The sequence below is a fragment of the Asparagus officinalis genome, chromosome 1 (genome assembly GCF_001876935.1).
Source record: "Asparagus officinalis chromosome 1, Aspof.V1, whole genome shotgun sequence".
NCBI lineage: Eukaryota > Viridiplantae > Streptophyta > Magnoliopsida > Asparagales > Asparagaceae > Asparagus > Asparagus officinalis.
The window spans coordinates 8,233,736-8,247,817 of NC_033794.1; the positions used below are offsets into that span (position 1 = coordinate 8,233,736).

The following is a 14,082-nucleotide window of genomic DNA, read 5'->3' on the forward strand; positions in this document are numbered from 1 at the left end:
TTTGTGCGTGCGTTGCGTGGTGGTGGTTGGAATTCGGCGCTGTGGGTATTGATTGCTGATAATGATATTGCTTTTGCCGAATTTAGTTTGCGAGGGACTGTGGACTCGGCTGCCGCCATTATAAAGATTTTGATCGAAAGGAGAAACGGGGACAGAGGAGGAAGAGGAAAAACCCAAATGTCGACTATATAGTGATTCAGGTGGTTGAGAGGTTTTAATAGGACTTCCACTGTCTTTTTAAGTTTTTATGTACTATAAAATTTGAGAGACTTAAATAATCTTAAAAGAGTTTTTTGACGAGACATTCGAAATTACATATATATACACGGATGGGTAATACAGATTACGTCACGCCTCAAGGCCTCCCGCTAGCCCATTGACGCGTTATAAGACGTTAGCTGGGCTGAGTATAGCGCATCGTTTGGCTCAAATCGTTACCGAAATCAACTAGCTGACGCTACACTTAAACTCGACGACTCTCCTTAGGAACTCTCTCAACTCTCGGTCACCACTCGGCGGTGGAACTATAATTAGGGCGTCACAAATCATGTCATAATTATATTTTGCTCGGTAGATTGTTCACTGGATGGAAAATACTTCGACTACTAATAATGATATTGCTGGCCCAAATCACACAATTTCCTACCTTTTTGCAACAAGCAGCGTCACCACCTTCCCACCTTTTTGCGACAAAGCAGCGTCACATAAAGTACATGCTAGTTTCTTTCCAACTCCTCATGTCACGAAAATTAGATTAAGGGAGGCAATCCTCATTTAACCAACCTTACGACAAAGTGCTATAGATGAGTATCAACGCAAGCAATCCTGATTTATTAAGGAACGTTGGATAAATCAAAGATTATTCAAGATCTGATCCTTCATAAATCACCACTCTTACCCTAAAAAAAAATATTCTGAAGGAGCATCACCTTTTATCTTTTACTTGGAAAAAAGTTCGCCTTTTGCCGGGCCTTGACATTATAAGCAGCTGAATCTTTAGGATAAAGTTGCAAGTTTGGTTGGAAAGGGAACACTGCCACGTTGCTTGCTTCCCTTGTTAATCATTAGAAGACCCTCAGGGCCTCGACCACAATATTTAATGAGATTATTAAATTGTTAATCTAGGACAATACTGAAACTAACTAAAAAATAATTAGGATGCTTAAAGGTTCTACTGGTGGAGGGGGGAATTGTAGTCTATAAGCTCAGAATGGTTTATTGGCATTGTCTTTTTGCCCCCCTAAAGAAAGTGATTTGTTCCGTGCTAAGCATGTTTCTAGTGTCTAGCTCAAAGAGGTTGGGCTTGAACTCTTAAATCTAGCCCAATGTCGCTTATATTTATACTTCAACAAGCCAATTTCCCTTGTCCTGAAATTAGTTTGAAATTTTAATTCCCATTCCACATATAATGGTAGGGGTGGGCAAAAACCGAAACAAACCGGTTCAACCGAAAAAACCGCCCAAAAAAACGGATCGGTTAACCGAACCGAATTAAATGGATGAGAAGAAATCTCTAAACCGCTCGAACCGAATTAAACCGGTTTGGATCCGGTTTGAACCCCTGAACCGCCCAAAAAAAACCGAACCGAATTCTTAAACAAAAAGTAGCTGCGAGCCTTGGGTGTGAAGAAAATTTATGGCTGAATGTTTAGCATTTAAGAATTGTGGGGTGGAGTTTATACTAACATATATTTGAGTACGCTGATATAGTTAAGTGAGATTTCCGTAAATCAATACAAGATGTTGAGGTTGAAGGATAAATTTAGTGTTTTGGTCAAATTTCAGTGATAACATGAATACAGCTTGCTGGTGCTGGATAGCAAATTAACCTATAGTATAGGCTGTCAAGGATATAAGATAATTCTTGATGAGAAAAAGGCAGCTAAAAATTAACGAAAATCATCAAAAGGTGTGTGTGACTGCCAAACATTGTTCTTTCTCTAAAAAAGGCTACATAATTACATGGTCCTCCTAGTGTATTAAGCTAGTTATATTCAGATCATACAATTTAATTAAGTGGCTTAGTACAGTTTTGATTGTTTCTTTTCAGTTTTGATTGCTTCTTTTCAGTTTTGGATATAACTAAAACTTACCCAGATTTTTGTGAAATGGAGTTAATTCGGTTCAAAACCGAAACCGAACCGAACCGAACCGAATTTCGGTTGGGCCGAATATTCGGATGAAGGGGAAAAAATCTGGATCTGGATGAGAGTTTTGAGAATCCGAAAAATTCGGATTGGATGCGGATTAGGCTTAAAACCGAACCGAACCGAATACGCCCAGCCCTATATAATGGCACTGTTTGGCAACAAGAGATTGTGTCTTATCTAAGAGATTGTGTCTTATTGACTTGGTCAATAAGCTAGTAGAGCTGTTTGGTGACCAAAAATAAGAGGAGATTATTTTGGAGATTGTGTCTTTTGCAAGTAGCTTTTGGAAAGCTACCTCAAGTAGCGTTTGTCTTTTGGAATGAGCTGCTAATTTTTTTCTTCCGTTTTTGCCCCTAATAATTTTAATTTTATGTCAATAATATTGCATGTTCTTTTTAGTTATTTAATAAATTTAAGCTAGTTGTACAGCTACTTTTGCCAAACAGCTCTAGTCAATCAACTAGCTACACAGCTATTAGCATTCAGCTACAATTTCACAGCTTTCAGCTAGCTTAACAACTTTCAACTATAATCTCGCAGCTTTCAGCTAGTTTTGCCAAACAGAGCCAATGTCATAAGCAAAAAACCTCGGGGACACTTTCAACTATAATCTCGCAGCTTTCAGCTAGTTTTGCCAAACAGAGCCAATGTCATAAGCAAAAAACCTCGCAGGTCTGCATGCTTTAATACAGAATCATTTATAGGTTCAAAGAACAACTTAGGGGGTGTTTGTTTCAAATCCTATAATTTTAGGATATGGATTTCACCATAGAATTTGAAATCCATAAAATTTTTTACATGTTTTGGGATCTCTAAAATTTTGTTTGTTTCATCAATATTTTAGGATTTGGAATACCAAAATTTGTAATATTTTGTTTGTTTCATCAATATTTTGGGATTTGACATACTATAAATTGTATATTATAATATTATATAATATTTTAATAACATATATTATTATAATATTATATAATATTTTGGGATTTGGAATACTACAGCATGAACAGTGATTATTGGGTCCTTCTATATATATTATATATTATATATATAATATTATATATTATATATATATTATATTATATAATTATAATATATTATATTCATATATTATATATATATTATATAATAAATAATTATAATATATAATATATATAATATTGATAATATTATATATAATATATAATATTATATATATATAATATTATATATATATTATATAATATATATTAAATAATATATATAAAATATATGTAATATATATACATAATATATATATATATATATATTATATATATATATATATTTATTATATTATATATATATAATATATAATATTATATAATATATATATATATTTATATTATATATATATATATGCTATAATATATATATATATATAATTTATTATAATATAATATATATAATATATTATATTATATTATATATATATAATAATAAATAATATATAATATTATAAATAAAAATATTATATATATTATTATATAATATATATAAATAATATATATAAAATTATTTGTAATGTATATAACTATAATATATATATATTATATATTATATATATATATATATATATATAATATTATATATAAATTATATATATTATATATATATTATATATATTATATAATATATATATATATATTATTTATTATATAATATAATATATTATATATATATATATAATGCTACAGTAATTTACTGCAGCATTTACTAAAGCATGAACAGTGATTCTTGGGTCCTATTATTATAATATTATATTTAATATATTAATCTTATATTAATCTTATATTATAAGCATTAATACATCAATATCCAACCTACATCCTCTCTCAATTGTAGGATTTCACAAATTCTAAAATATAATAGTTTTTTATTATTTGGGGATTCAATATCCCAAAATTGGTTTTGAAACAAACATGGTTTATGGAATTCTAAAACCCAAAAAACTTGTAATCCACCTTATATCCCAAAAAGAAGTTGAAATAAAAGAGATGATTTCACAAATCCTAAAAATATATTATTTTTTTATAATTTAGGGATTCAATATCCCAAAAAAAAAGTGAAACAAACAAAGTTTAAGGAATACCAAAACTCAAAAAAAGCACTTTTTACATCCCAAAACTTAAAATCCACCCTATATCCCAAAAAAAAATTGAAACAAACACCCCTTAGTCAATGGAGCCCGCAAGAATGATCTAGCTAAAGCAACCTGGGCACCGATGCGAAAGTTAAATTATTAACCCCGTACTCAAACTCATCTTCACTAGAAGAACAAAGGCAAAGCCTGCCAAATTATTTCGTCCAAAAGAGAATCTTAAAATCGTATAGCAAACCGTCAACTAGAAATCATACTCTTCCTTGCAAGAGCAAACTGGTATGCAGCTATTATTTCCTTCTCAATGTTCTCATCACTTGTTCTAAAGACAAAGGCTACTAGTCTGGGCCACAAGAGCCAGTCGCTCAATTTGCATAAGTTCATATAAATACAAAGCCAAAGTTTCTAGTTCAAATTACTAAAACTCGTGTGCGTAGATACAATCATATATAACCCATTAATGATACCTCCATATACGAACCTCAGCGACTTCAACCAGTGTTCTGCAGGCCCGCGGCTATTCCCTTCATTGTCAGGATCAATGTGTCTTCTAAGCCTGGAGCATAGTCACTCGTTGGGTTCAGCTTCACTAGCTCTGCGGCTGGTTTACTAGACTCCATGACTTCCTTTGAAAGATGAGGCCTCAGTTTTACATGGTAATCAGGGTCTCTGATTCGTTTCAGGGTGTAAGCTTGGCAAACATTGAGAGTTGTTATGTAGGAATCACGAAGACGCAGCCTCTGTTTTAAGTATGGATCCCCTTCGAGAAGATCCTTGTGACCAGCAACCTATAAAAGGGTTTTCAGAACTACTAGTTAATATACACAAAGCTACAAGGTTTGGTAATAAAGCATCATTTATTAGTGAAGGATGAGATGTTTTCAGAATCGTAATGTAGATGGTAAATTTCACAAAACCATCTGAACTTTGGGGAAGTCTGCACAAAACCCCTTTTGAACTTTATAAAACCAAATAACTTTGTTAACGGGTAGAGCAGAAAGTCCATCTACCCTATCGAAATACAAAAAAGGTCAAAGATTTTAGCAGGCATAAAATTGTCCAAAAGTTGTCATGTGATCCACACGTAACAACTAAAAGTAACTGAGATCAGTCACGGTAATTAAGTGAGACAAGTTCTGGGGGTGCTCCATGATTTACGGAGCTGATTTTTTTCTTTCCAAATTTCTCAATCACGATAATTCTCACAACAGGATTTGACAGACCAGTTATATCTAGAAATTCTAACACCCTAAAAAGCCAAGTTCTTTACGATTTCAAAACAAAAGGGAGTGAGAAAATTACTGAAGAAGAAAATTCTTTACGATTTCAAAACAAACGAGAGTGGAAAAATTACCTGAAGAAGAAGATTCTTCGTCTCTCCATAATTGGCTCTCAGTCGCTCCCCAAGAGACCACAAATCCTTAGAAACAAGAAGCTTCTCATATAGAGAAGCAATGCGAGGATCTCCCTTTGCAAAAACCATCTCAATTAAGTCAATGGTGACTCTGAAGAATGGCCACTCATTATACATCTCTTGAAGTGTACGAAGATTCTTGGCATCCTTTTGCATTGCATGTTTGAATGCTGCACCAAAGCCAAGCCACACAGGAAGGTGAAACCGAGTCTGAGTCCACGCAAATATCCATGGGATTGCTCGTAATGACTCTATTCCTCCACTGGGCTTCCTTTTTGATGGCCTGCTTCCAATGTTCATACGACCATATTCCGTCTCAGGTGTTGCCTGCAATATAGAGGGTTCACATCATGATTTGCAAAAATATGAATAGGTAAAAGGACAAGTTATATGAAGTAAATCTCTCAACATACTTAATTCCAGCAACAAATATTTCATTATTACTATGCAGGTCATGAAACATTTTTTTAACAACAGTCACAAATGCACACATATCAAGGACGAGAGTTGGCTCCTCCAAGAATGGCGAAGAAGCAACTTTTTCCTGTTCAAAGCTAGTAAAGAACCTTTAAATTGGATATAACTCCAATAATCCAGTGAAGAACCACCAGATTGTAAATGAGTAAATTCATATTGTTCGACAAAAATTTAGATTAGTTCCACCTGAAAAAACCCCAGCTATTTCTTACTATGGATTAAGCAGTCAAATGAAAGTCATATAGAAGTAAGTAATTTATATCTATGATGAAGAATGTGCCAGCCGAACAGAACTTGTTGTGGATGATATTAAGGTGGTCATATAATGATGGTCAATGGTTTGGGTTATCATATATTCTCAAGGCTGTGCTTCTATTCAACATGCTACTTGCAGTCATCCATTTGATGTCACCTGATATATAGACAATAAAACTTGATATCAATTGATTTAATCCTAAATCAATATGGAAAAAAGATATTTGAAAATGACTAATTGTTTCGTTTGAATAGGAGAAATTTGCTTGCTATCCCTTAGGAAGAAGCCAAGGAGAGAGGTGGCAGTGATTTAAGCCTTTAAGGAGAGAGGTGATAGTGATTCAACATTATGACAGTAGTCACCTAAGCTAATTAGGTGCTCCCCAAATCATATCATACCTTTTACAGCTTTAATGATAAACTTGAAAGCCAAGTAACTCACCAGGCGAAAGTACTCAACAAAACGTGGTTCCTGAAAGACGATGGACCGGTATTCCTTTGTGGCCACAACAGCCATCTCATCCAACAAGGCACGCCACTCTGGCTTGGGAGAAATTGGCGGGCGCATCCCATGCTCAAGAGTAGCAGCAGTAAATCTTTGGAGTGTTCTGAAGCACAAATGCTCTTCACCAAAAGACTGTTCAATGACTTCACCTTGAACAGTAACTCGAAGTGAGCCATTGATGGTATCCGGTGGTTGAGATAATATAGCGAGATGAGTAGGACCTCCCCCTCTCCCAACGGTACCTCCTCTTCCATGAAACATTGTCAATTTTACTCCATATTTCTTGGCAACCTTTATTAGCTCTTCTTGAGCTTTGTATAACTGCCAAGCTGCAGAGAGACGGCCAGCATCTTTCCCAGAATCTGAATATCCGATCATAACTTCTTGTTTTCCATTTATCCTGTTCTTGTACCAGTCTATTGAGAAGAGTCTAGCTAATGCAGCAGGGGCCGCCTCAAGATCCGCAAGTTTCTCAAACAGAGGCACAACTCTCAACGGATTCTTCACATGGCATTCTCGCTGCAGCAGTTCAACAGCGAGAACATCAGATGCAGAAGTTGCCATTGAGATGATATATGCACCAAAGGAATCAGAAGGCAGATCCGCAATGACATGGAATGTTTCTAAAACATCGGAAATTTCTTCAGTTTTTGGAAGATCAGGACCAAATAATGGACGTTTTCCACTAAGTTCAGATAATAGCCATTCTTGACGCTTCTCCTCTGACCACTCACGGTAGGATCCTATCTCTAGATGCTTAGTGATGGCATCAATAACGTCGGTGTGCCTGTCAGATTCTTGCCTGATATCAAGTCTCACAATAGACAGGCCAAAAATTGAGACTTGACGTAAAAAGTCAAGAAGACTTCCGTCAGCTATGGGTCTATCGCCACAAGCACAGAGTGATCGGTAACAGAGTTCAAGGGGTTCCAGGAACTGCAATTGCAAACAAAGGCAAGGGTTAACTTATTTGTAAATATAGAGAAATTACTCCAACCATCACACGCACGTGCGCGCACACACACACAAAACATGCATGCAGACAATGCAAGTGTGAGCGCACACACATGGATGGATTCGGAAACTTTGGTCAGTGGGAGCAAGACCACAAATCTACAAGTACCAATCGTATGTGATATCTTTTTAGCTAAATATTATAACACCAATAACAAATATTGGTGTTGATTTTCAAAATTCTGGGGGACGAGGGGGTCATTGAGGCAAATAGTGTGAGGGAAAACTGATATAGGGGTATATTTCTTTAGGGGGTCAGTAGGCAATTGACCCTAGTGCGCCAATTGTAGATCCGCCCCTAAGTGCATGCTCACAAGTATAGTTTGTGTCACAGAGCAAGATTTATTGTTTTCACATATGCATATCACTGCCAGATTTCCCCTTTTTGTGTGGTAATACTCATGATCAAGGTTTCAGGGAAGTCACTGCATAGTGAGACGTAGATAAGCTATCACATTAGCTTGATTTGGAAATATAAAACCATTCATGTAGAACATAGATGTTTTGATTGTAAAAGGGCTCCATAAAGCTCAAAAGTTAAAAACATAGAATTGGAAGCATTCTTCCATTGATCCTGCATCTTGTGCAGCTAAGCAACAGACAAGAAACATGAGGTGTCTGTAACTTTGAATTAGAAGAAATACACCAAGAGATGGCTATTTGGCAAACTTGGCCAACATCTGAACAGTGGATGCAGCAGAAAAATATTGAACCTTCTAGCAAGTTCCCATTAAAACTGTGCATTAAATGGAAAAAGTAAAGGTTCCATCAACATTTCTTTTTCTTGAGGGTAAAACTGTGAAATTAAATGTTTCTCCACAAAGCATATTCTACTCAAACATCTCTGTTGGCATGTGACTAAGTAATACTCTCTACTAGAGACGGTCATGTAAAGATTAAATCCATCAACAAGCATTGCTAAAGTTGAGAAAAAGAACCTGCTCAACACTGGTGAAAGTTGCTTCCTCAACGATGTCAGAGTACCCATTTGACAATAAATGCCTTGCCCGCTCACGAGTATAATATAGCTTATCTCTCACATCCGCAAGTATAACGCGGTAAGGTTCATTTGGAGGAATTTGTTTCCAGAACTCTACATTCAAAAAGATTAATGTAACAATTACACAGAGTCTAGTAAGATAGAAGAAATTAAACTTCAAAAGAAAACTTTACAGCATGAATGTCAAATTTTAATAACGAGAAAGTGAATCACAGGCGAAATCAAGTCCTCCTAGATCTATAGGGTTCTGAGTGATTTTCAACATGCAAGTACTATCGTTTATACATGCAGATGTAGGTCTTAAGTAACATTTGGAAATTAATCAGAAGTTCTTGACAAGGCCTACACTTCTCGTGACTGCTTCATTTCTTGAAAAACCACATATTTGCTTTTGCATGTCATTTGCTCTTATGAGTAAGCACATGACAGTGTTGCTCACCAGTCACCACTGTCACAGTTTCATCAATCTAATCAAGGACAAACCAACCAAAAATGGCATGTATGGTGGATGTAACCTCCCCCAAACGAAGATTTCACGGACACTGGACTTTCCTACCTTAGCCAGGAGTGCGGCAGAAAAAGATTGCTAACTTGGAGGCTGATGAGGAACCAGCCACAGACAATGCTGCTCCTCTGGGCACTCATCCTTTGTTGACATGTTTGATTTCGATGTCTATGTAGGGTCTAGAGTCCCATAGCTGATTGTTGTGGTTCGAATGGACCCATGCAGACAATATGGGCGTATTTTGTCAAAATGATTAAAAAGCTGTTGTTCAAGCCTTTACTTTTCTCTATTTATGTTTTTCATTATACGTTTGGGCTCTACCTTCTTGACCACCCTATTATGTCCATGATAATAGTTCTTGTTTTGTTCAGTTATTTTCTGTAGTTACTCCTTTTAGTACTAAATGCGGCTGCGCACAGATGTAAGATTACCCAATTAAATTCTACGGCTGTGTTATGATCCCATGACATCACTTGCGTTAAAAAAAAGTGACAACCCACAGATGGGCAGAATGATCAATGAAGAGTTAAAGATCCAGCCTACACATCAGTGGAAGTATTTGCATAATAATGCTTAGTGCACCATTACTTGACCTATAACAGAAAGAAATAGGGTAATAAGTAATACCAATATAATGTTTTGCATCCTTTTTTGAAGTTCGATGTAACATATCTGCTTGGACACGAAGTTCATCACTGCAGCGCCACATCGACAGCTGCAAGGAAGAAGATTTCAATAACCAGTAATTTATATCATAGTACTAAAGAGTGCCGTCTAGAATGTAAGGTATTATTGTTTATTGTTAATCAAACCTTAAATAAATAAGACAACTCAAACTTTTTGATACCTCAAACATAAGATCCTCGATCTGGGAAAAGTATAGATTTGCAGCCATCATTCTCGCTAACAAGCAGACATCCCTTGTAACCTCTGGAGTCACTCTAGGATTTCCTGTATGACATAGTACAAGGTACACATGAATTAGATTGACAAATCATGAACTTGAAGTACTGTGAATCCCTCTTCTTCCTTGACCTCTATATACAATGATCAATCCAGATAGTATACTACAGAAAGGTATGCCAGCAGGCACATAATAGCATATAATATCTGAAACTAGGTTATAGCTGTTTTTTCTTTTTTTCTTTTTGTGCCCTCCAAGCTCCCCACTTTGAAACTGCTATAATGCAGGTCAAAGCAGTAATTATTACTCTTAACGCATAAGAATGTATGATCTCCAGGTTATTGGCAACTCTGTCATCAAGACTACTTATTCATGGGAATATCTTACCATCACGATCACCCCCCATCCAAGAAGAAAACTGAATAAGAGGAGCATTGTACGGAACACGCTCTTTGATCCCAATGTTCTTTAGAGCCGTGTCAACACGACGTAAGAACTTGGGAACACCTTTCCATATAGTTTCATGGAAATAACTCATTCCAGCCCTCATTTCATCTTGAGGAGTGGGAGGAGTTCTTCGGATCTCATCAGTTCTGAAAGCAGCTTGAATCTGAAAAATGATTTGATGAAACACCAAAAAAGAAACCACAAATTTCAGAAAGAAACAGCAAAATATTCCTACCAAGGAAATGATAAAAAATGTTACTTGGCGTTACCATTTTGCATGATTGGATTTTGTGTAGATGACAAGATAGTTAGAATACTCATAGCGCAAACAATTTTAAATGGATAATCTACTATGCCATGTACCATATTCTAAGGACAGGTTTAATGTTAAATGTGCTGACATATAAGGAGATGTTTGGATGGTTAGATATCATCCAAACTACTATAAAAGCCTCAAGTTAATTTCCATTTCCTTGGTACTGTCCAAGACAGTCGTCAACCAATTCAGTTGTGACAAATTCAATAATTCATTGATTTCAATAAATATTTATGCATATTCTTTTTATTCATTAATGCACAATATTCATAATAAATAATTGGTGTACTTCAAAATCATTCTGATGTTTTTACTATAATATTTTATTTTGTTTGACAAATAAAGCAAAACCTAGCATACATATATATACAAATGAGCTTGTTTGTTTGCTTAGGTTAGACCACCATCCTGATTCTGATGTAGAAAGCTGAAACTTCAATCAAGCAAATAAAAGGGTCATCAAAATGGCATCTAGGCATTTGTGAGTAGCCTGCAAAGGGTAATCACCTTTTTGTGAAAAGAAATGGCCTTACAATGGTTCATAATGAGATAAAATTAATTATTTTGAGAAGCTAAAAAACAATTTTATAAACTGAGATATCTGCCGAATTTTACTAGCTCAGCTCATATCTCATGAAATTAGTCAAAGTAAATTAACTACTGTTCATATTAGCTGGAAAGAAACCAGAGATGAATTACGCAAAGCATTATGACAAAATTAGTATATGTTCAATGTAGCCTTTAGACCAGCTTATTAGGAACATTCATGACAGAAGATGCAGCATACAACAATAATATAATTGTCAGATTATATGTATGCGATGCATTATAGATCGTAATATCAAATACCTCTCTCTGGAGTGCTTCATCAAGCTCCTGCTTGTCGTCAGGTGTAATATCTTTTGCATACAACTGTGCCAAGCAATTTCTTATCCTGGTGAACAAAAAGAAGTTTCAGATATTAGGATTATGAACTATGAATATGTTCCAAAATTAAGAAATCAATATGACAAAATAGCTGGTGTCTCTCGCAATCCTAAGAAGCATCAACAACAGTGAAAGTTGAAAAAATAACATGTAAATATTGCTATGAGTTTTTTTTTTAATTTAAATTCAATTGATTCTTCATACTTGTAAACTGAATGGCTATTCCAGAAGTACCTTGGGACAATCAATACAAGCTAGGGGGCAGGGGAAAAGTCAAAGAGAAAAGGGTAAATTGACATCAACAAGCAATAACCGATGGTGACTGGTGAGATAAATTATGAGTAACATACGTTATCCTATTTGATTCATCGTACTAGTTAATTTGTTGCAAAAGGTTATTCATTTAATTTTAATGAATATAGTCTCTGCTTAAAACTCATAACAAATAACAGGTAGCAACTACCTAACTCTTGGATTGCTCAACAGACATTTTGATAGTATATTCATAAAAAATATGAAGTAACAAGACTGTTAAAATATTCCCAAGAATAGTTCTTAACCTTCCGTGCTTCTGAAGCAGCGATCTCCTAACTGACTGAGTTGGATGTGCTGTAAGAACTAGATCAACTGTTTGATTCTTCAGCGCATCAAAAACCTCTTCTGGAGACTTTTTCAGCTGCACAACAAGCCTTTTGAGTGTCTCTTCAATGTCCGATTCAGTAGTGGCAGAAGCCTCATCTGCAAAATCTCCCTTCTTCTTGAGCTTAATCCTCCTCCTGTAGGCAATTTGGACCTCCTCAGCCAAGTTGGCCAAGTTTAGCATGTGCGAGAATGAACTGGCGACCACGATGGAATCACCAGGATCCAAACTTGTCAGCACATTCCCCAGTTCGTCAAGCTTCTTCAGATCATGCTTTCCTTCATACTCAGCTGATAACTCATAGCACTCTTGAACCTAAAAACAAAAAAAAAGTTTCAGATAAATAAAAACTAAACTAAAGTTTTCATCTTTTGCTTTCAATTTCTCTATTCTTTTTTTTAATCTGCAACAGCTCCTTTTTAATGAGCTCCTCATCTTATACTACATTTTTTTTCCTTTTTTCTTTATTGTTTCTTTTCTTATTGATAAATGTAATGAAAGAACAAAACCAGTTTAAGTATGGAAAAAAGGAATCAAATGACAATATGAACTTCATATTTCATCACATACAGTGAGCACACTTTCAGCCCTCAAAACTAGTAGATCAAAATGTAATCTTTCTACAACTTTTACGATTCTTCCTCGATAAAAGCATCAAATTATGCATCAACAATAAGAAGTTCAAATAAAAACCCGGTAGCAGCCTAACATGTCAACAAAATTTCAGATGAAAAAAATGAAATTTACAGGAAACAGAGAATGATGAAAAAAAATTCTGTTACCGTCTCTCTAATTTCCTCGCCGTGCAAATCCTGTAAAATATCAAGAAACCGATCCAAGAGCAGAGCATCGTACTCCACCAATTTATCGTCCTCCGATACTTTCCCTGGCGCCAAAAGCCTCAACTGCGCATCGATCGAAGCCAATTTCTCCAATCGTGTCGTCATCTCGAATTCCCTCGCTCTCGCTTTCTCGATCGCTGCCTACTTAGAGAAACCCTAACCCTAGAAATTTATTTTGAAGATGGAGAGTGAGAAGAAGTCCGTGAGAGAGAGAGAGAGAGATGAGAGAGGGAGAGGGAAGTGGGGGATGAGCCACAGCTGGTAGTTATGATGGGTATTTATAGAAAAAACAGTAATAAATCTGTTTACTTAAATGGCTGCATATAATAATAATTAAATGATATAATAATGTTGGGTGCAGTGAGATTAATAAGAGGCAATAATTCTTGATTAGATTCCTAACATGCCACGTACATCTTAAGTAGGATGTGATGGCTGCCAAATACAATATTTTGGAGTTAGTGAGTATATTAATTTAATATGAGTGTCCGCACACCAGATTGGTTATTGCAATCCTAAAATCTTTTTTACTGTAGAGAGTATAACATAATTTCTTTTTAGTTTCGGGTT

General features: G+C 35.4%; 1 protein-coding gene across 1 annotated transcript; it reads right to left on the reverse strand.

Annotated features, from left to right (window-relative positions):
- LOC109848266 (phosphoenolpyruvate carboxylase 2) lies at positions 4,512–13,767 on the reverse strand. The gene is made up of 10 exons (XM_020417693.1): positions 13,453–13,767; positions 12,591–12,985; positions 11,953–12,037; positions 10,728–10,950; positions 10,284–10,387; positions 10,064–10,151; positions 8,870–9,024; positions 6,855–7,853; positions 5,621–6,007; positions 4,512–5,054 (listed from the first exon to the last, which is right to left on the reverse strand). The coding sequence occupies exons 1-10, from the start codon at positions 13,615–13,617 to the stop codon at positions 4,758–4,760; spliced, it is 2,898 nt and encodes a 965-aa protein (XP_020273282.1). The 5' UTR covers positions 13,618–13,767; the 3' UTR covers positions 4,512–4,757.